The 24,238-nt window shown below is 33.4% G+C and overlaps 1 protein-coding gene across 3 annotated transcripts in view; it reads left to right on the top strand.

The window, feature by feature from the left end:
• Positions 1–13,291, top strand: part of LOC136037783 (vacuolar protein sorting-associated protein 52 homolog) — a 116,716-nt gene extending 103,425 nt beyond the window's left edge. For all 3 annotated transcript variants that reach the window (XM_065720616.1, XM_065720613.1, XM_065720614.1), the window contains 4 exons: positions 1,420–1,560; positions 5,644–5,794; positions 10,168–10,348; positions 12,941–13,291. In XM_065720616.1, the coding sequence (XP_065576688.1) occupies positions 1,420–1,560; positions 5,644–5,794; positions 10,168–10,348; positions 12,941–13,206 (739 nt within the window). In that variant the 3' untranslated portion in view covers positions 13,207–13,291. The remainder of the gene's footprint in view (positions 1–1,419; positions 1,561–5,643; positions 5,795–10,167; positions 10,349–12,940) is intronic.
• Positions 13,292–24,238: the final 10,947 nt, after the last annotated feature.

A 24,238-nucleotide genomic window follows, 5' to 3' on the forward strand; every position in this document is an offset into this window, starting at 1 on the left:
CGGATACAGAGTACCTGTTTGACAGGTTTTTTTTGTCTTGCATTTAGTTTATGCAGATGATTTACTTCTCTTTGGTCGTTCTCAATTTGGCCTGTCACGTTCTGTCCAGTTTGTGGCCTCTTTTTTCGAAATATAGGGCTATTTCTCAGTGTAGATAAATGTGAATACTTAGTGTTTAATGGTGCTAAGATCTGATTCCTTGGATTGCCGCCTTAAATCACAAGTAGATTTATTTTTCTGGTTAGGTCTCACTGTTTTTAGATCACTTAGCTCCTTCTGGCCTCAGGTTCTTAGGGATGTCAAAATGAAATCTAAGCCAGAGTTATGAAAATTGTTGGAGATCAGAGTCGTGAGGAAAGACAAGTTTTATGTAGACTGTACTCCAGCTTTTTTGAGCATTCTTTGTTTTTTGATACTGGTTTTAGCATTATTTTTTATAGTAATACCTCAGTACAATTCTACCCTTATTTTTAGTACTAGTGTCTCAGTACGGGTCTAGAACGACTATCATCGGAATCGTAAATTTTAGCTTTCCTTCTCTCGATCTTGGCGTTACCTCCCGATTTTTCAGATCTGATTTTCCCTCTGTAACGTGAAATTAGTAATTTTATATTCAACAACAGATATCATTCAGACATTTTAACCGTTGAATTGTAAATCATTAAATTATGCACCTTTAATTCATGGCTCGTTCAACCGTTTTCATGCCCAACTTTTCTCGTAAATAGTTTCGTTTTCTCGTGTTTTCGTGTCTTCGTAAGTTTTTTTATGATTATGTGTTTTTTATGAATTTTTTATGTCTTGTTGTTTTTTTTTTCTTTCTTTTCGTTGCTCTGCTCTTCTACAACAGTGAATGAAAAAGCAAATTATTAATATTAAACTTTTTATTTTGATCCTAAAATCTTGTATTTTTTCTTATTCTTAACAATTTACCACTCGGTATTATGCTTTATCAATATTAAGTTTTTAGTTTGGTTTAGTTTATTCTACTGTCTTGAAAACCATCATTTTGGAAGTTTGTTCTAGTTTTATTTCTTAGTAGAAGTTATATGCCAACTGTGCGATACTAGCCAAGTGGTTAGCGAGTAAGACTATGTCCGTATGTCCGTAATGCCATGGGTTCGAGTCCTGGTGTTGCTGATTATTTGGTTCGGAAAGGGGGTCAGCCTTGTAACTGTAAACTTGGCCAGAATCAACCCAGCAACATATGGGCTCCAGGAGAAATCTAGGGGGGAGGGAATACAAAAAGTATTGGATGGCTTGTCCTCAACCACGCATGCACTCCTGGCCGAAGGCGGAGAATCAGGAAGTCGGTACCTGCACTACGCGAACCATTGGTCAACATGTGACAAGATGCTGACTAATGGTGGCATTTTTGTTTTAAGTTTCTCTGCCAATAATAGGGGTTCTTTTTTACAGATTTGAACATGTGATGCAGCTAAATATTCAATCTGTACGTGATTTTCCAACTCCGAAACATGCCACTGTGGAGGTCCGTCCCCATTATGTGGTTCGAAGATTCGCTGAGTTTTCTGCTGCACTTGAATCAATCGACTCAAGGTAATTTGAATGAGCTTTTAACCAATTATCAAACTTCATGCTACAAGATAAGACAAGCATACTATCGATGTGTTTCCTGTAAGAGGCCCATAAAGATTTATTAAAAGAATGTACTTTGCTCTGACTGTCATAAAAACTGAGGTCATAACTAATTAATTTACTATATACCCTGTCCACTATGCACTGTTTTCAGGTTTTTAGCTTCAGTCAAAATATATAGTGATTTAAAAATTTACAGAGGGGGGGGGGGTGGCTTCTTTCAAAGATGCATATTTTGCATTTACAGTTTTTACACTATCGAATTGAAATCCGATCGACGTATCTGACTAATTTGCTTGGCTAAAATATTACTATGACTAATCTGCAACTACCCATTCATTTTTGATCTTTTTTGAGCATCCAGGGCACTAATTTAGAGCTTCGCGTTTTTCTGTATCCTACTGCCCCCAGCACATCTTCCCACTCGAATTTTAGGAACATATATTGTGATTATGTGACTTGTACGTGCAATGGATGCTGTTATGGGGGTAATTCCTGCTTAATCATCTAGAAAATTTCATGCTACATTATGAATACTTGTTACTTTTTCTCTCCTTACAACATAATAAAGGTATTATAGTAAAACAGTAGGAGGTATTTCGGAGACCGCCTGTCGAATAGGAATTAGTGTTCTAATGAAGGTGTTCATCAGAAATAGTTTTTTTTTTTTTTATAGTAGGTTTCTCAAGGGCGATTGACTATGCTGGAATTCCTCCATTATTCCTAGTTTTATTTTTATCTGCACCTTTGTTTCGTATTTCAATCTTTTAGATCTGAAATCCTTTTCTATTTAAAATTTAATTTTAATATTAAATTTATAATCACTTTTCACTTGCTTCTATTTTTTTCCTTTTTTTGCCTAATTTGTAAATAATTAATATTATTATTATTAAAGGCCAAAGCGGTGCACAAAATGACATCAACTATGAAATAGGAATGGGAAAAGTAATGAAATCCTGGTAAACAAACATCAAAAAAATATTTATTAAAAAATATCAAAACAATACTTGGTGTATATCAAAGCTAGACAGTAGAAATTTTCTTTACATTCGCTGTACATTTTGTTTACGATATATTCATCATTTTTAGTTGCCTTCGTCTTGGTATCAAGCTAATGCCTTTATAATTATCGAACTCAATTCTTGTAACCGGTCTTAAAAATATTTAATTCAAGCTTCCCACCATCGCTAGTTAGTAACATTAGATATTCATTAGATGATTAGAAACTTAACCTTGTCAAAATTATATTCATAATCTTGATTATCTTGTGTATAGCTTTTGATACTACCAGTATTTCAAAAACTCACTTACCGCGCTATCTACAGCTGAAGCCTTATTATTTTTCAATTCTTTATTACTGTTTCTAATTTTTCATTTCAAAATGAATATTTTTTTCATATGAGATAAGATTTTTTCAAATAAGATTATTGTTAAAATATTATATATTATGTCAAAATGGATTTGGAATCCTTTGTCCGAAGGGCGGGGGTTCAATCCCTGGCGTGGTCGGTTATTTGGTTAAGAATGGGGTCAGTGGCGTGAATCTTTATGCTCAGCCAGAGTCGACCTAGCTTTAAATGGGCACCTGGAGAAATCTAGGGAAGGGTAAGTAGGAAAAGTGCGGAAGCACAGGATAGCTAGCCCTCAACCCTCCGTTGCACTTCCTGGCTGAAGGGTCATGAAACGCATATCAGTACTACTGGTTTGGACTTTAAGGGTTTAGTGCCGTATACTTCACCTTGTAATCTTAGTATCATTTTCTACAGCTTTATTACGCTCAATGCATTCTCGAAAAGATCTGCCCGTCCCTTCTCAACACTTTTCTATCAGTAATTGAGGCCATGTTGTTATCCATAGCTGGGATTTGTCGGGACAGACTAATTCCTGGTGATTCTTAACGTATAATTACAATATCTTACAGTTATGCCCCCTGGATCTTCCGGCTTTGCTATTAATCTGTATACTATTTAGCCAGGTATAGAAAAAAAACACTTTTTTACTTCAATCTTTCGTAGTGAAAATCACTCTTTTTGGGCATCAGTTTTTCGCACTCTCAAAGCGTTGGCAGTTGGCAACCCTGAGATTTACGAGCTTTTTGTCTTTTGTTTTAGGGAGAAAGGTTTTTTATAGAAATTAATAACAAAGCCGAAGTTTGTAAACGTTTATGGGTAAACATCATTCTTTACAAAACCATTCAGACACACTCACTAACAGCCATCCTTAAGTGAAGCCATCAGTGCATATCTTTATTTTTTCTGTTTTTCTATGAACTTCTTTTATTTTTTCTGACTATCCAAATCATTCTTATTTTTCTTCATTGTTTTTACGGCTTTATTATGTTTAACGCATTCTTGTCCGTCCCTTGATAATACTTTCTTTATTACAGATTTAGGACATGCTGCTAACTTTATCTGGGAATTGATGGGACAGACTACTTACTCATGATTTCTGAATACGCAAATACAGTATCTTACTATTACAGCCCCCCGATTGCCCAGATCTGCTATTAATCAGTATTCTAGTTAGCCAGTTTCCGTTTACTTTATGTTTTACGTGAATTTTAGTTCATCTATCCTAAAAACCCCCTTTCCTGCCTGAGACATGTCTTTCCGAGGCTCGCACAAGTAATATTACATTAGCATAATATTTTCTTTTTTTAAAAGACATTAACTATATGTATAGCTTATATAGCTACTGTTGGGAAAGCCTCTGGCCTTAGGGAGCCGTTTCTGGCCCTCAAGGTATACATATTCCTCATATTGGTTTGATTATGATCTAAATGTGGCGTAAGTTGTCCAACTTTCTATTTTGCACATTTATGAACCTTGTTGTAAATGAACTTGATTGTATGAGAGTGAACGTTAGGTACCTTATCCTGAATGATCTTCATTCGAAAGAGGAATAACATTTCTATAGATGGATGGATTTTTGGATGGTAGTGCATCAGGGACTCTGAACCTATAAAGATCATTGGTCGGATCGAATCATCTTGGGGTGTATCATAGTATTTCATCGGTGTAACATCCCATGGTTGTGATTTTGTGTCTAATACTTCACAATCATTTCGTCAATGGACAGATGCTAAGAGAAATTCCAAACTGTATAGAGTTAGTGATGGTGAATAGATGCTTTACTATGAAATCCTGCTGATCTCTGAAGTTTTGAACTGTATTGTTATCCACAAAGTGGATCTTCTCTTTTATCCTTATGAATTGATTTCTGGACAATGCTTCCAAGATCTTTGTGGACTGATCAATGGTCCAAATCATAGGACCCCAATCAAGGCCCCGAAACTGAACAGATTATTCATTTGTGGTATATAAAGCGTGTATAAGTTTGGTGGGAGTGAGAGGGGATGCAGTCTTCCCTGAGTGAAATCTTTTGTGGTTGCAATTATCCCAGGTATTATTTTCTCTGTGTTATTTTCCGTGATTGCAATCTTCCAGTGTTGCCTCCTTCACAGTGCAAGCTACCGTATGTTTAATCTTTCTAGAACCAGTTTTTAAAACTTGAAGTTCCAAATTCTTTTAGTAAAATGCTACCATTTAAGTCTCGTAAGAACATTGTCTTAAAATAATAAAATAATAGACAGTTTTACAGAAGCTAATCTTACTAACTCCATGCTAGAACATATGTATTCTTCATGTTCATATTCAGGGTTTCTCATTTGGGGCTTGAAGTATTTTCATGGCTCCGCAGAAGGCCCTTGTAGGCTCTTTGAGAAAGAATGAGCTAAGAGGTAACCATGTAAACTAGGAAGACAAAATAGAAAAGGGAAATAGAATCTATGATGCAGGGGATCCTTAAGTCTCTCAATTCGATATGCAAGGTTAAGATGGCTGAGAATATTTCTCCGATTAAACACAACAACTACCTGAATGTCATCCCGCCAAAAAGTTTACACAGTATAACCAGTATCAGCAAAGCGTGTTATTTTACTGTTTGTTACATGTTATTGCGTGTTAGTAACGTGTTATTTTCATCTGATGTTTGTAGGGTTAATCGATTATATGCCTTTGTCCCTCTTTTATAATCTTTTTTCAGCTTCCCTCAAGAGATGTTGCAGACACTTCTAGGAACCCTGTCGGCTGAGATACAAAATTTGATGCTCCGTTTGGCATCCATTTTCAGCCAAAGACGAGATCAGCTGATTTTCCTCATTAACAACTATGACATGATTCTGCAAATACGCCTAGTAAGTTTTATTTCTAAATGATTTTATATATTCAAAAGACTATAGAATATGGAAATTGCTTGTAGGAATAGGGTTGGCACTGCCCTCCCCACCTTAGAAAAACCCTGAAAAGTGCCTAAAGGTATTTTCTAAATGATAAATTTGCGCTATTTCCATCTAGATGTCTGCCCCACCCCCGTTTTCCTTAAAAATACATTTTTTTTTGATGTCAGGTCAGGTTTTCCTTCCTGCCTTAGTGTCTGGATCAATCCTCCTTCTCTTATTAAATCTCCTATTTTTGTGATGTTCTATCCAGTTCCTGTAAAAATATTAGTTTTAAGAAAGAATAAATTTAGACTTGTTTCGGCTGAGTTTCATGCAGCTTTTGTTTCAGTTTTACTAGCTTACATGAAAAATAATACAAATTTAGAATTTCAGTCAAAAATGAAGTGCATTCTACCCAAATTTTAGTATTATACCTGTCGTTTTCAAAAGTCTCAAGGGCCATGGCATGGCAAGTTGAGCTTCGTGTGTCTGTTGGGAGGTGTATATTTAAAATAGTGATTCTATGGCCAAAAGTGATTTGACTCACATCAAAGTTAGCCGAGATTATTTGGTTAACTATATAAGTTTGTGTGTCAAAGCCTCATAACAACAGGTTCTGCACTGAAAATAGAAATCTCTTTAGTCTTCTGACTGTAACAGCGAAGAACAGTTTGGTACATGCGAAACTTAAATCTGAAAATTTGGTACGTCCGAATTTACTTGTCAAACATATTAAATCTACTTGCCTCTGATACGTGCGTGCGAACGTACGTACCGAACTTATCAAAGCTTGGTACGTGCGGGAACCTCCATTGAGAAATTTTTACAGCGATTATGACTGTTTTGTAACCCTTTCCCTTACCTTACTACTATTATCTATACTTACTACTATGCAAGCCTTGTGTTTATCGTTCTTTCTGTTTTTGCAACCCTTACAATTACCCTTACCTTACTGCTAATACCAATCCTTACTATTATATAAGCCGTCTGTTTATTGTTCTTTCTGTTTTTTCAAACCCGTAAGTATTGATTATCTATGCTTATTATTATACAAGCTTTGTCTTTGCAGTTCTTTGTGTTTTTGCAACTGGTACAATTTAGCTTACCGTATTACTATTGTCTATACTTATTACTGTGTAATCCTTGTGTGTGTAGTTCTGTCTGTTTTCGCAACCCTTGCCATTAACCTTACCTTACTATTATTACCAATAGTTACTAATATACAAGTTTTGTGTTTATAATTCGTTGTGTTTTTGAAGCCCTTACTATTGCCCTTATCTTATTACCATTATCTACATTACTACTATGCAAGCCTTGTGTTTATCGTTGTTTCTGTTTTTGCAATCCTTAATATTGATTATCTATTCTTGCTATTATACAAGCTTTGTGTTTGAATCTCTTTCTGTTTTTGCAACCCTTACAATTAACCTTACCATGCTACTATTATCTATACTTACTATTATGCAATTCTTGTTGGTGTAGATCTTTCTGTTTTCGCAACCCTTACTATTACCCTTACCTCACTACTACTACCTATATTTTCTATTATACAAGCCCTGTGTTTATAGTCCTTTGTGTTTTTAGAGGTCTTACTATTGCCCTTACCTTGCTACCATTATCTATACTTACTATTATGCACGCCTTGTGTTTGTTCTGTTTTCGCAATCCTTACCTTTACCTCTACACTTACTACTATGCTTACTATTACCGCCAGTAAGAAAACGCTCCTCCCATTATTTTGAGAATTCATATCTTCTGTGTCCTTGGTTTTTAATGAAGAGGTATTTGGATAATATTTTCTTATAGTAAATTTTAGCGAATGGGGGTATCACCACACACCATTTTTTACGGGTTGTATCCCCAAGTAACATTTTAAGCTCTGTCAGACTTGAATCATTACTATCGTGCTTCGAAATGCCAATTCACGAGTATACTGGGAGGGGGTAAGGGTTTTCTTCAATTTGTTTTATGAAAACACTAGGGGAGATGCTACGTACTGGGAGGGAGAGGGGGGCAAGGGTTTTTTCAGTTTGTTTTATGAAGATACTATGTACTGGGAGGGGGAAAGGGCTTGTTTCTATTTGTTTTATGAAGATATTATGTACTGGGAGGGGGGCTTTTAAATTTGTTTTATGAAAATACTGGGGAAGATACTATATGCTGGGAGGAGGAGGGAGGCAAAGGTTTTTTTCAATTTGTTTTATGAAGTTATTGGGGAAGATAGTATATACTGGGAAGGGGAAGGAGGCAAGGGTTTTTTTTCCATTTGTTTTATGAAGATAATGGAGAAGGTACTATATACTATCAGGGAAGCAAGGATTTTATTTCAATTTGTTTTATGATGATACTGGGGAAGATACTATTTACTGGAGGGTCAAGCATTTTTTTCAATTTATTTTATGAAGATACTGGGGAAGATACTATATACTGGAAGGGGAGACAAGGCTGTTTTTCAATTTGTTTATGAAGATACAGAAAAAGCTATTTACTCAAAATTTAGGGGTATTTTTATTCTTTTATGAAGAGAATAAAAAGGCCTTATTCAAAATATAGATAAGTAATTCCCTCCCTCCCTCCTCATTTACCCTCCACCAATCAGTAACTCTGTTCTTCCTTCGAATTGACTGCGTTTTTAGCAGACTGCAAGTAAGTTTTTTTGACATAACTGCAATTATTTTCAAACCGTGACCGAATTCCATATTGAAACCAGATGGAGGTGTAACGTGGTATCACTTCAGGTAAAAAAAAAAATACCGTGTTACGTTCACTTGCTAAGCTACAGTTGAAACTAGTAGCTTTCCCTTCACAAAATAAACCGTGATTCACCGTCATCCTTGTAGACTTGATGTAATTCTTGATGAAGTGTCACTAACTAAAATGTTTGGGAAAGACAATGGGTTCTACCGACTGACTGGTCATTTTTGGCGCCTGATTTAGATGATATTTTTATTAAGTTACCGACTGTCTGGTCTTTTACTGACTGATTTAGGTAATATTTATATTAAATTATTGACTGCCTGGTCATTTTTATCGACTGATATAGGTGATACTGCTACTACGACTATTTTTTTTTCTTTTTTTTTACCGACAGGGACTCATCTTCTTTCATCGATTTCACGTCCTATATTCCCATCAGCTCATTTATCTAACAAAAAAATATTCGAGCCAATAAAATAAATTGTGCTTCGCGACCGACATAATTTTATTGCTACCAAATAACTGAAAAGATTGTGAGGCGTCATTCCGTTACCCCCTATACGTGAAACCCTGGATTCTTGTAGCCGTGAATCGTTTTTTAATTTGATTATCGGAATCTATGACAGAAATTGAAAAGAGGATACGGAATTAAGTAAAGGAACAAAGAACAATTATATCTCTGGATTTGACCTAAAAGAGAAGTCAGTTTGTTAATTTTAGCATTTGAGATAATGGCAAGTACAACCTCTAATAGACAAGACAAGATCTTTTATTGACAAATTACATGATAAATTATTTTCTTTTATTTTAATAATTTTAATTATTATTATTTTTAATTTTAATTTAATTATATATTATTATTATTTTAATAATTTTAAGTCAACGGGGAGCAGGGCTCAATGTATTGGCCATATAACAGAAGTAAGAAATTCCGAAACAAAAAAAAAAAGAAAAAAACATACAAGGTAGGATATAACAGAAGAGGCCACCCCAGCGCGAGAACACCACAAGAAAATTCATACTTATATCTATTATTCATCAATCCCAACATCCAGACAAAGAACTATTTTGGAAATATTTTTTTTTCAAAGAAAATCGGCTCCTGAAACTTGGGGATATTTCTACTAAATTTAGTTTTTTTTTATCGTATGAGGAATCTAGTATATGATTGAGAATATAGCTCTTTCTGATTTAACTGGGAGAAGGCGGACGTGGTGGGCAGAAGAAATGGGCGTCTCAAGTATACCCAAATCATGGAAATAATTCATTGAAGATTGGATATCACAATACCGCATTGCTGTATGTAAGTCTTTCAATTGCTTGAGATTAAGTATATTGAGAAAAATATATAAAGGATGGGTTTATAAGAGATTTTTAAGTCTCACTGGATGACGAATAAAAGTACCCAGATTTCTAATTACCTTATTTTGAACTGTCTGAAGAGGTTGCAGATGGACCATAAATGGGTTAAGATAAAGACAAAGTAGTTCGTTACTGTCTGCTTTTGTGTAGACAAAAGTAATTTTACTGAAACTAAGCTTTGACATGTCCTATAAATTTCAGAAACGCAGAAATGTGAAAACGTGGCTGAACCAAGAGATTAATCCATTTGGTGAATTTATATCAGATCATTAACATTTTCTTCTTTCTAGGAGAGAAATAGGAATGATGTGACGAAAGAATCTGGTCCATTCAGTAATTTACTGTTGTCTCGCACGGAAGAATTTGTTGAAGATTCTTTAATTCTTCACTTTGGCAACATAATTAATTTTCTAAAAAATGCGGAAATCTGGATCCGTGACGGAAAGTCGGACTTGATCAGTCAAAATGAAGGTAATTTTCGAGGAATAGTGCCATCCTGGTAGATAGTGTGATCACATTTTAGCTGACTCATTTTGTAAATTCTAAAAAAAAAAAAAACAGATACAAAATACTGAAAAGACTACAAAAAACTGGCATATATGTAACAATAAGATAATTAACCGTCTAACGTGGTCCACGATTAATCAGTTGAAAATAATCCACCAATCAGAATCAGGTTTACATTCTTATGAACCTTAAGTAAACCAATATAGCAAGTCTACTTATGTTGCTTTTACACTTTGTACATAATAATCTATACTAAGTTGTTAAATTAAGTTATATAAAGAAAAATCTTTCATACTTAAACAGCTCGATTTCTCACTAGCTAAACGTGGAAATTCATCAACCCATCATATTTACCATCTAAAATAATCAACATAGGTAAACCATTCAGTCATTAAAAATGCGGAATGGACTTGAAGATTCAGGGTTGCCACAGGGAGTACAAAAGTACTATTTTAATTCCTTTGATCAAAATAGTACCTTTCGAATACTTTCTTGCTCATTAGCAATCTGTTTCTCCGCAAAAAAGGAACAGGTTTCAGTTTTGTTGACAAGCATTTGTGTTTGTTGCAACAGATAGCACACTGAGATTTTTATTCATCGATTCTTGTTTTGTGACGCTACGAAAAAAAATAGATGTTACATTACATTACAGGTTACAGACAGACAGTATTTTGGTTTTTTTTCAGTCATAACTTAGATAGACAGTTGGAGATCCTGAATAGTACCATTAATTTCTTGGAGTGGCAACCCTGTGGAGATTCAAGCTCTGATCAAGCGTTAAAGACTTTCTAAGAAATATTTATTCATTTGTTTTTCTATTGCTCTAAATGCCTAAACCCAGCTCTAAATGGGTACCTGGAGAAATCTGGGGAAGGTAAACAGGAAGGGTGTGTGAAAGCACAGGATGGTTGGCCTCCAACCTCCCATTGCACTTCCTGGTTGAAGGGCCAAGAAATGGAGATCAGCACTGCCGGTAGGGACTGTAAAGTCTAATGCCGTATTCTTTACCTTTACCTATTGACTTTTTATAACGCGAAATAACTTCACGTAACTTAAAATTCTAAGTGAAGTCTACTTACGACTCCCTCCGTTGCTGACAAAATTTTCTCTGCAAGTTTACATAACATCTTAGTTATGCTAGTATGAAAAGTTTTGCGGCGTAGTGTGAAAAAGCCAGTCGCCCTTGTAAAATAGTAATAATAATGCGGATCACTATGGTAAATACTATGAAGTGGGTTACAAAACTGATACGTTTGCCCATGTGAATTATCATTTTGCCCAATTGCCCTTTGAAGTTAGTTTAAAATTGATATAGTTCCCCAGTTCACCATGGTGAGTAAAAGTGATTTTTTCACCCATGTGAATGGGTATTTTTGTCTGTCATCATGCCCATGCGAAAAAGGTGTGATAATAAGAATCACTATTGTCAGTAACATGAAGCGGGCTATAAAAGTCACCTGATAAATGTTGTTGACAAATAGGAAACTTATTAATGACCATTACAAGCTGTAAAATAAAGCTCAACTTGGGTTTTGTTACTTGTTTAATGTATTTTCAATAGTTTGTAAATAGTTTCGAATATAAATAACATTAAATATGAAAGTGTTTGTTAAAATACACAACTAGAGCCTAATGTACATAAGAAGTAACAATAAACAGAGACGAAGTGCCAATGTTTATTTCTGTTTTACCTTTTATTTTAGTTTTTTATTACTCAAATGCTTTGTTAAAAAGGGGATGAAATATTTTTGGTAACTCTCCGCCAGGGCAGGGATTGGCGAGTAAATGGGTAACAGTTGAGGAGACTAAAGAAGAGGGTTAGATTTCAGCAATTGCGGGTTCGGCAAGTTTAAGCAAATGTTTTCCTTCCTGTCTTTTGAAGTGGCAAGGCCTGAGGTTCAAGGGACAAGGCTTGTCAATTTTTTTTTTTTTGTATATAATCGTGAGAGAATGCTTTTTAAAAGCCTCGATTTTATCACATATGGTCCTCTGGAAAGATGGAAATGTCAGATTGGATAGGCATATTCAAATAGCGGCCTGGCAAAGGCCGGGCATAAAGGGACAAAATGTATCGTGGACCAATTGAATTGAATCAAGAGTTCATGCAAAGGAACAGATGCTCTTGGTTTGCATTACGACATTTATGTAATGCATATACACTTGGTATATGCACTTGATATTTTTCACACAGAAAGTTTGGCAGAAGCTGGCGCTAGTGTAGAAATTCAAGATCACAAACGCCATCTAGCTTTTCGATGTTTTTTTCCTTTTTTAGTCTTCGCTGGCCAAGCAATAGGCAAGTCGTCCTCGAATTGGGTAAAAGGATGTGATTAAATAAAGGTGATTTATGCATATGTGATTAAGAGAAAAGAATGACTGTCCCACGGCAAACTGTAAATGCATGTGACCAGTATAATTCAGAGACATATTTTGAGTTGGATTCAAGGGTTGGCTATTGATGGTTCCGTTGTTTTTCTTCTTTTTCTTCTTTAGACAGGTACAGACTATATGGACATATTGATTCAAGCTGAGAACCATCTATCAATTATTTTCTAGGTCTTGGTCTGTCAATATGTCGAGCATTTGTGGACACATGGAAGAAGGCTGTAGAAATTTTACGCCGAGAAATTCTTGGCTTGTTTCCAAATTTGAAAACTGGATCAACAATTTTGCAAGCAGCATTGTCTGAGCTGATACAGTATTATGATCGGCTGTTGAAAGCACTCAGTCATCCTGGCTTTAAACACATTCCTACGAAAGTTGGATTACCGAATATTCACCAGTTTATGGCAGATGTTAAAAAGTTTAAACCGATTTTTTGAATATCAACTGGTTTGTCGATGTGTGTGAATATTGTTTTATCAAGAGTATTTGTTTTGAATAATAAGCTAAATTATTTGTGTTAAATTAGGCAAATGATGAATTAGAATGAATATGGCTAAAAATCTGTCAAAGTGTTAAACCTTATGAGGCCGGCAGCCTGCGAACGCTACTTCTCCATCCTGACATGTTTATATTATCCTTTCTTATCTCCTTTTATATATTCCTTTCTATCTTCTTCTCCCGCTGCCAATATTGGAAAATGGCTTTGTGCAGCTTTCAAACCTTTATTGTATTCTCAAAATTCCTATATTCATAACTCGGCAGATTTGATTAAAAAACTTAGCAACACAAGTATTTCAGAAAACACAATAGTTAGTAGTTTCGACATTGTTTCCATGTATACAAATATAGATGTAACTATTTCAGAGGAATTATTAAAAAACAAAATAGAAGAGAATTACCACTTGATCGAGACTTCAGCGACAGGAATTGATTGTGAAGTTTTAATGACTCTTGTTAAAATTTGTAATAAGTTTTCTATGTATTTTCAATTTCGCGATTCTTTTTATCAGCAAAAAAATGGATTACCTATGGGGGCACCTTTATCCGGGCTACTAGCAAATATTTACGTCGAGAATCTTGAGAATTGGGCATTGAATTCTTATTTTCTAAAACATGTCTATTGGGGTCGTTATATGGATGACGTAATTTCACTTTGGAATTATGGGGAAGCTGAACTTCGGGGCTTCTTAGATCATCTTAACACTTATGACCGAAATTTGCAGTTCACCCTTGAAGTTGAAATTGAAAATAAACTACCGTTTTTAGATGTATTAATTATTCGTAATGCTGATGAACTGGATTTTACTATATATCGAAAGCCAACACAAAACAATAGATATCTTCACTTTAATTCAAATCACCCCCCACAAGTTAAAAGAGCAGTTGTAATTTCCCTCATTGATCGTGCCCTAAATATTTGCTCCCATTCATATATAAATGCAGAAATAAATTTTATCAGAGATATTCTTTTTGGTAATGGATACCCCATTCCTTTTGTAAATAAAATAATTAGCCGTAGAATAAAAAGACATTCTTGTAAAATCGAAGAAGATACTTCACAATGTGAGGCTATTAATAAGCCCTCAAATATTGTCTATCTTCCGTTTATCCCAAAGATTACAACAAAATTAAAAAATATTTGCACAAAAAATAATCTGTACGTAGTTTTTACTAATAATTTTAAAATCATCAATTTCTTAAATTCAGGTAAAGATAAGACCCCAGTTACTCGCCAAAGAGGGGTCTATCAAATACCCTGTGATTGCGGAAAATACTATGTCGGCAGGACCCATCAGAATCTAGACAAAAGGTTACAACAGCATAAAAATGACATAGACAAGGCCTTAATTTCAAATGGTTCCAACAATTCCTTTGATTCTGCTCTAGGTTGGCATATATTTAATAATCCGTCCCACATGATACTTTTTGAAAACTCTTCACTCATTAGTAATGATTTGGGAATAAAACAGGTGATTCGAGAATCAATTGAAATTAATCTCAAAATAAATAAAAATATTTCTTTGAACAGGGACTTGGGGGAATACTCACTAAATTCTTTATACTCAAATTTAATTAAAAATGATCTAACAAAATATTTTACTAAACCAATTTATAATAGTACTGAACCAACTACGAAAAGGCCTTTGAGACAGGCTGCTAAACAAGCAAGATTAGCTTTAAGAAATTGCATCTAATCATTTTATTCTCTTTAGTTTGAATGAGTTTATATTTCTTCATTTCATTCTTTTCGCCAGTCCTGGTTGAACTTCGCTGAAGTAAGGATGCTAGGGCTATATTTAAAAAAAAAAAAAAATTGTTTTAATAAGTGTTTTTATATTCAGTTTTAATTCTCACAATTTGATGTAAGTTCTTTTATATATATATATAGTATTGTATTGTGCTGAAGACGGCCCTTGGACATAGGGCCGAAATACCTACATAAATAATTTCCATTGTCTTGAAAAAACTTTCCCTATTGTTTCTACGTTGTATTTGTTTGTTATGGAAAGGCAGTGTGGTCTTCGTCGCTATTTTCGTCTAGCTTATGGGGAGCAGTTGACCTATGATATCTTTTATTTTATTAGTCTAGGTAAAAAACATGCTAATATTATCAATCAACAAAAATTTTTAGAATCCTGTAGAAAGGAAAACCTTATTCCCAAGTCTTTAAGATATAAATTACATTTAAATACCCGAAAAGAAGCGCAATTTGCCCATACACTACAGTTAAAAACCCTAGTCCATGTTATTAAGGACAAAAAACAGAAACGACATATTATTTCTTCAGAGAGAAAATCGTTGGAAACTTTTTTGCTGGAAAACCTGTCCACCGTTGATTTTGCTCAAGTTGTTAGATTAGAAAGGAATTTGTTTAGCCACGATTTTCGCTTGTCCAAGGAACGCCTCTATAAAAAATTAGAGGGCTTACGAAATGAATCTTCGATGAGAAACCGTATTTATTCTCCAAGATTCACTCCTGGGCCTGCTATCGTTAACCTCTCTTCTAAAACATTGGAACCCCAGGAAATCGAAACACTAGAAAAAGGTCCGAAATTTTCTTTTCTACCGAAACAGGTTCCTGTGGCAGATATAGTTTCCTCTCTAGAGTCCGCTTTGCATAAACACTATCCTTCTGTCTCTAACCCGGATGAAGTTAGATCTGGTCTAATAAATATCCTCTATAATAGCCAAAAAAAGTTTAAGCCTCCTACTAATTCCACACCGGAAAATTTGCATGACATAAAAATACTATCTAATCTCCGAAAAGATCCTTCTATTATAATAACTAAAGCAGACAAAAGCAATTCACTTGTTGTCATGAATACAACAGACTATGACAACAAAATTTTTTCGCATTTAAATGACACAATTACATATCAAACAATAACTCATGATCCTACTGATCAGTTCACTAATAATATTATAAATGAATTAAAGCAGCTAAAACAAAATGGTAAAATCACCCCACAACTATACAATAAATTTTTTCCCCGTGGTAGTTTCTGTCCTAAACTCTACGGTTTACCAAAAATACATAAACAGGGTATTCCCTTAAGACCTATTGTAGCTTGTACTAAAGCTCCCGCTGCCAATATTGGAAAATGGCTTTGTGCAGCTTTCAAACCTTTATTGTATTCTCAAAATTCCTATATTCATAACTCGGCAGATTTGATTAAAAAACTTAGCAACACAAGTATTTCAGAAAACACAATAGTTAGTAGTTTCGACATTGTTTCCATGTATACAAATATAGATGTAACTATTTCAGAGGAATTATTAAAAAACAAAATAGAAGAGAATTACCACTTGATCGAGACTTCAGCGACAGGAATTGATTGTGAAGTTTTAATGACTCTTGTTAAAATTTGTAATAAGTTTTCTATGTATTTTCAATTTCGCGATTCTTTTTATCAGCAAAAAAATGGATTACCTATGGGGGCACCTTTATCCGGGCTACTAGCAAATATTTACGTCGAGAATCTTGAGAATTGGGCATTGAATTCTTATTTTCTAAAACATGTCTATTGGGGTCGTTATATGGATGACGTAATTTCACTTTGGAATTATGGGGAAGCTGAACTTCGGGGCTTCTTAGATCATCTTAACACTTATGACCGAAATTTGCAGTTCACCCTTGAAGTTGAAATTGAAAATAAACTACCGTTTTTAGATGTATTAATTATTCGTAATGCTGATGAACTGGATTTTACTATATATCGAAAGCCAACACAAAACAATAGATATCTTCACTTTAATTCAAATCACCCCCCACAAGTTAAAAGAGCAGTTGTAATTTCCCTCATTGATCGTGCCCTAAATATTTGCTCCCATTCATATATAAATGCAGAAAGAAATTTTATCAGAGATATTCTTTTTGGTAATGGATACCCCATTCCTTTTGTAAATAAAATAATTAGCCGTAGAATAAAAAGACATTCTTGTAAAATCGAAGAAGATACTTCACAATGTGAGGCTATTAATAAGCCCTCAAATATTGTCTATCTTCCGTTTATCCCAAAGATTACAACAAAATTAAAAAATATTTGCACAAAAAATAATCTGTACGTAGTTTTTACTAATAATTTTAAAATCATCAATTTCTTAAATTCGGGTAAAGATAAGACCCCAGTTACTCGCCAAAGAGGGGTCTATCAAATACCCTGTGATTGCGGAAAATACTATGTCGGCAGGACCCATCAGAATCTAGACAAAAGGTTACAACAGCATAAAAATGACATAGACAAGGCCTTAATTTCAAATGGTTCCAACAATTCCTTTGATTCTGCTCTAGGTTGGCATATATTTAATAATCCGTCCCACATGATACTTTTTGAAAACTCTTCACTCATTAGTAATGATTTGGGAATAAAACAGGTGGTTCGAGAATCAATTGAAATTAATCTCAAAATAAATAAAAATATTTCTTTGAACAGGGACTTGGGGGAATACTCACTAAATTCTTTATACTCAAATTTAATTAAAAATGATCTAACAAAATATTTTACTAAACCAAGTTATAATAGTACTGAACCAACTACGAAAAGGCCTTTGAGACAGGCTGCTAAACAAGCAAGATTAGCTTTAAGAAATTGCATCTAATCATTTTATTCTCTTTAGTTTGAATGAGTTTATATTTCTTCATTTCATTCTTTTCGCCAGTCCTGGTTGAACTTCGCTGAAGTAAGGATGCTAGGGCTATATTTAAAAAAAAAAAATTGTTTTAATAAGTGTTTTTATATTCAGTTTTAATTCTCACAATTTGATGTAAGTTCTTTTATATATATATATAGTATTGTATTGTGCTGAAGAGGGCCCTTGGACATAGGGCCGAAATATCTACATAAATAATTTCCATTGTCTTGAAAAAACTTTCCCTATTGTTTCTACGTTGTATTTGTTTGTTATGGAAAGGCAGTGTGGTCTTCGTCGCTATTTTCGCTATTTTTTTTCCTTTTCTCCTTATCTCCTTTCTATATTCTCCTTTTATTTTCTCCTTTCGCCAGTCCTTGCAGAGTTGCCAAAGAAGTTAGGTTGTCTTTATCCCACTGTAAGCTAGGACAGCCTCTAATCCTTATCTGCCAACTTACTACCATGGGCTGCATTCAAGGGGCCGTAAGCTTAAAGGGTTTATTCATAATTCTGGAATATAGCATTTTTTTTAGACATCGGAACTAAATCTTTTAAAAGTTCACATCATTAAATAGTTCCTCTGGCTGAAAATAAAACTTTCTTATATTAAAGATTTGAAGACCAGACTTTAAAAAAGTGTTCCCAGAAACGAAAATAGGAATCAATAGTCCTTTTGTCATTCTAACATGAGTGTAGTAAGAAATAAAAATTAGTAGGACCACTGGTAATCGCTAGTAGTGCCACAGTGAAAGAGAAACAAAAACATATGAAAAGATAGAAGCCCATGCAGAAATATAATAAAGAAGACATGGTTGAATGAGGAAATAATAAACGGTTTTTAGATTTTTTTTTTGTGGGGAGGGGTGAAATGGCAAAGGCGTGATAGCATACCAGTGTTTTCGGAAACTTTCAAAGACGGTTACGAAATGACAAATTTTCATCCAGAATACCACTAAGGTATTTAATGATCAACTTATTTTACTTCATTAAAAAAGATCATAAAAAAAAAATCAAAAAAAGAAGAGAGAACCCATTTGAAACGGCTGATACAATTCGTGTAAATAATATATATATATATATATATATATATATATATATATATATATATATATATATATATATATATATATATATATATATATATACTAGCTGTTGGGGTGGCGCTTCGCGCCACCCCAACACCTAGTTGGTGGGGGCGCTTCGCGCCCCCCCCAAGCCCCTCGCGCGCGTAAGTCGTTACGCGCCATATTAGTTACGCGCCATTGTAGTTGTGTCCCTATGTCCCACCTGTGAATATAGATATATATCTATATATATAAAAATAAGTTGTCTGTCTGTGGATGTGTGGATCAGGTGACGTCATGTTTCGGCTGACGTCATGAAATTAGTTGCCGTCATTTTTGCTTTGAAGGTGACGTCATTCAAGTTATATAAGACATATGTTCGCCGTCATGTTTCGGCTGACGTCATGAAATTAGCTGCCATCATTTTTGCTTTGAAGGCATCATTTTTGCTCATTTTTGCTTTGAAGGCATAATTTTTGCTTTGAAGGCGTGACGTCATTCAAGTTATATAAGACGGATGTTCGTGTAGAATTCTATTAATGCTTAAGTTTATAATGACTGATGAAGATGCTCAAAGAGTCTATGCCAGAAAACTTGCTGCTGATAGAGAAAGTCAGAAAAGAAAGCGTGCCGAGGAACTACCAGAGCAACGCGAAAGCAGACTTGCTGCTAAAAGAGAAAGTGAAAAAAGAAAGCATGCCGAGGAACTACCAGAGCAACGCGAAAGCAGACTTGCTGCTAAAAGAGAAAGTGAAAAAAGAAAGCATGCCGAGGAACTACCAGAGCAACGCAGAAGCAGACTTGCTGCTAAAAGAGAATGTGAAAAAAGAAGGCGGGCCGAGGAATTACAAGAACAGCAAGAAATCAGGCTTGCTGCTGATAGAGAAAGTAAGAAAAGAAAGCGTGCCGAGGAATCAAAAGACCAGCAAGAAATCAGGCTTGCTGCTGATAGAGAAAGTAAGAAAAGAAAGCGTGCCGAGGAATCAGAGCAATCTGAAAGTTATCGCCTGGCATTCAGGTACAACCCAGTCGATGATTATAGCTTGAGTAGATGTGTTCAAATCGGGACAATGTCTAAAATTTGTCCCTATTGCAAGGCTTTTCACTTTCACTTTCTCTTTTAGATTTTTAGATTTTTTAGTTTTTTTATTAGTTTTTAGTTTTTTTGTAGTTTTTACCATTTTTTTAGTTTTTTTAGTTTTTTTTTTTACTTATGTCCTGGTCGTCATTTATACTCCCTGTGTCCCGGTCGTCATTTGTGTCTCGGTGCTTTGTTGATTGCTAATTTATATTATATTTATATTTATATTTTTTATATTTATTAATATTTTTTTAGTTTTCTTTTTCTCTTATCTTTCAGTTTTTTCCTTTTTTTTTAGTTTTTTCTTTTTTAGTTTTTAGTTTTTTTTGTTTTTTACCTTTTTTTAGTTTTTTTAGTTTTTTAGCTTTTTTAGTTTTTTTATTAGTTTTTAGTTTTTTTTTAGTTTTTGCCTTTTTTTAGTTTTTTCAGTTTTTTTTTAGTTTTTAGCTTTTTACCTTTTTTTTAGTTTTTTTTTAGTTTTTTAGCTTTTTTAGTTTTTTTTCTTTTTAGTTTTTTTTGTAGTTTTTACCTTTTTTAGTTTTTTTTCTTCTTTTGTATTAGTGTGAAATAATTCAGACGTCATATGCGGACAAACACGACGTCACTCGACAGACAGACAGACAGACATAACCCACAAACAACTTATTTTTATATATATTTATTCATATTTTTTTAGTTTTCTTTTTCTCTTTTATTTTTCAGTTTTTTCCTTTTTTTTAGTTTTTTTCTTTTTTAGTTTTTAGTTTTTTTTTAGTTTTTTACCTTTTTTTAGTTTTTTTTTAGTTTTTTTAGTTTTTTAGCTTTTTTAGTTTTTTATTAGTTTTTATTTTTTTTGTAGTTTTTGCCTTTTTTTATTTTTTTCAGTTTTTTTTTAGTTATTAGATTTTTACCTTTTTTTTAGTTTTTTTCAGTTTTTTAGTTTTTTTTTCTTTTTAGTTTTTTTGTAGTTTTTACCTTTTTTAGTTTTTTTCTTCTTTTGTATTAGTGTGAAATAATTCAGACGTCATATGCGGACAAACATGACGTCACCTGATCCACAGATCCACAGATCCACAGACAACTTATTTTTATATATATAGATATATGTTATTTATATGGTAGTTTCGCGAACTGTATATATATATATATATATATATATATATATATATATATATATATATATATATATATATATATATATATATATATATATATATATATATATATATATATATATATATATATATATATATATATATATATATATATATATATATATATAATATATATATATATATATATATATATATATATATATATATATATATATATATATATATATATATATATATATATATATATCTATATATATAAAAATAAGTTGTCTGTGTGTGGATCTGTGGATCAGGTGACGTCATGTTTGTCCGCATATGACGTCTGAATTATTTCACACTAATACAAAATAAGAAAAAAAACTAAAAAAGGTAAAAACTACAAAAAAAACTAAAAAGAAAAAAAAAACTAAAAAAGCTAAAAAACTAAAAAAAACTAAAAAAAGGTAAAAAACTAAAAACTAAAAAAAACTGAAAAAACTAAAAAAAGGCAAAAACTACAAAAAAAAAACTAAAAACTAATAAAAAAACTAAAAAATCTAAAAAACTAAAAAAACTAAAAAAACTAAAAAAAGGTAAAAAACTAAAAAAAAACTAAAAACTAAAAAAGAAAAAAACTAAAAAAAGGGAAAGACTGAAAAATAAAAGAGAAAAAGAAAACTAAAAAAATATGAATAAAAATACAAAAAAATAAAAAAGATAAAAACTACAAAAAAACTAAAAAGAAAAAACGAAAAAAACTAAAAAAGCTAAAAAAATAAAAGAAGCAAAAATCTAAAGAAGGTAAAAACTACAAAAAAAAAGAAAACAAAATAAAAAATCTAAAAAAGCTTAAAAACTAAAAAAAAACTAAAAAAAGATAAAAAATTAAAAAAAAACTAAAAAAAGGAAAAAACCATAAAATAAACTAAAAACTAATAAAAAAAAAATAAAAAAAGCTAAAAAACTAAAAAAACTAAAAAAAAACTAAAAAAGGTAAAAACTAAAAGAACTAAAAAAGAAAAAAAACTAAAAAAAGGAAAAAACTGAAAAATAAAGGAGAAAAAGAAAACTAAAAAAATATAAATAAAAATAAAAAAACTAAAAATATAAAAACTTCAAAAAAAACTAAAAAGAAAAAAACTAAAAAACCTAAAAAAAGGTAAAAACCAATAAAAAAAAACTAAAAACAAAAAAAGGGAAAAAATTAAAAATTTATTTCATCATAAGTTTTCAACTGACGAAATTACAGACCGGGACATCGGGACACAAATGACGACCGGGACACCGGCACATAGGGAATATGAATGACGATACTCAAAGAGAAAGCGACCGGGACAAAAGGAATGTTCGATTAGCAATCAACAAAGCACCGGGACACAAATGACGACCGGGACACAGGGAGTATAAATGACGACCAGGATATAAGTAAAAAAAACTAAAAAAACTAAAAAAAAGGTAAAAACTACAAAAAAACTAAAAAGAAAAAAAAAATAAAAACTAATAAAAAAACTAAAAAATCTAAAAATCTAAATAAACTAAAAAAGAAAAAAATAAAAAAGGAAAAAAATAAAGGAGAAAAACAAAACTAAAAAACGAATGTATATACAGACCGGGACACCGGGATACAAATGACGACCGGGACACAGGGAATATAAATGACGACCGGGACACAGGGACACAACTACAACGGGGACGCCGGGGGGCACAGGGGGATATAAATGACGACCGAGACACCGGGACACATGGAATATAAATGACGCCCGTGACACTCAAAGAGAAATCACAGACTGGGACACCGGGACACAAATGACGACCGGGACACAGGGACAAAACTACAAAGGGGATGCCGGGGGGCACAAGGGGATATATAAATGACGATGGCGACACAGGGAATGGTAGATTAGCAATCACCATCAACAAAGCTCAAGGGCAATCATTAGAATCATGAGGTATAGATCTGAATACGGATTGTTTTCCCATGGACCATTATATGTTGCATTTTCAAGAGTCGGTAAACAATCTATTTATATGCACAGACAATGGGACAGCAAAGAATGTTGTATATTCGCAAGTTTTACGTAGTTAAAAACATATATATATATATATATACTAGCTGTTGGGGTGGCGCTTCGCGCCACCCCAACACCTAGTTGGTGGGGGCGCTTCGCGCCCCCCCCAAGCCCCCCCGCGCGCGTAAGTCGTTACGCGCCATATTAGTTACGCGCCATATTAGTTACGCGCCATTGTAGTTGTGTCCCTGTGTCCCACCTGTGAATATAGATAGATTTATATATGTGTTTCAAACTACGTAAAAATTGCGAATATACAACATTCTTGGCTTTCCCATTGTCTGTCCATATACAAAGCCGTATGTACTAATAATGACGTCATATGCAAACGCTCTTTTTACAAACAAACAAACATGCATACACACAACTCGTTTTTATATAGATAGATAGATAGATAGATACAATACAAATTAACTACGTAAAACTTGTGAATATACAACAGTCTTCGCTGTCCCATTGTCTGTGCGTATAAATAGATTGTCAGGTTTACCGACCCTCAAAGATGCAACATACAATTGTACATTGGTAAAGCAATCTGTATTAAGATCTATACCGCATTTTTCTAGTGATTGCCCTTGAGCTTTGTTGATGGTGGTTGCAAATGCTAATCGAATTGGGAATTGCAATCTTTTAAATTGAAAAAGCAGATCCATTGGAATCATGGGAATGCGAGGAATAAGAACAGCCTCACCCTCATAAGGCCCTGTCAAGATTGTGGCATCTATTAGGTTTTCCATTGTTTTTTTTACGGCAAGTCGCGTGCCATTGCAAAGCTTTGGTGGGTTGATATTTCTTAAAAGTATTATTGGTACACCTATTTTTAGTTGTAGCAGGTGTGGTGGACACCCTGAAGGATCTATGGAATTTAAAAATTCAGATGGATAATTAACCGCTTCATTTGGTTCCGAAATACAAATTAACTGCGTAAAACTTGAGAATATACAACATTCTTCGCTGTCCAATTCTCGCTGCATATAAATAGATTGTCAGGTTTACCGACCCTCGAACATGCAACGTACAATTGTCCATGGGAAAAACAATCAGTATTAAGA

This window comes from Artemia franciscana, chromosome 17, assembly GCF_032884065.1.
Source record: "Artemia franciscana chromosome 17, ASM3288406v1, whole genome shotgun sequence".
In the NCBI taxonomy this organism is placed as follows: Eukaryota; Metazoa; Arthropoda; class Branchiopoda; order Anostraca; family Artemiidae; genus Artemia; species Artemia franciscana.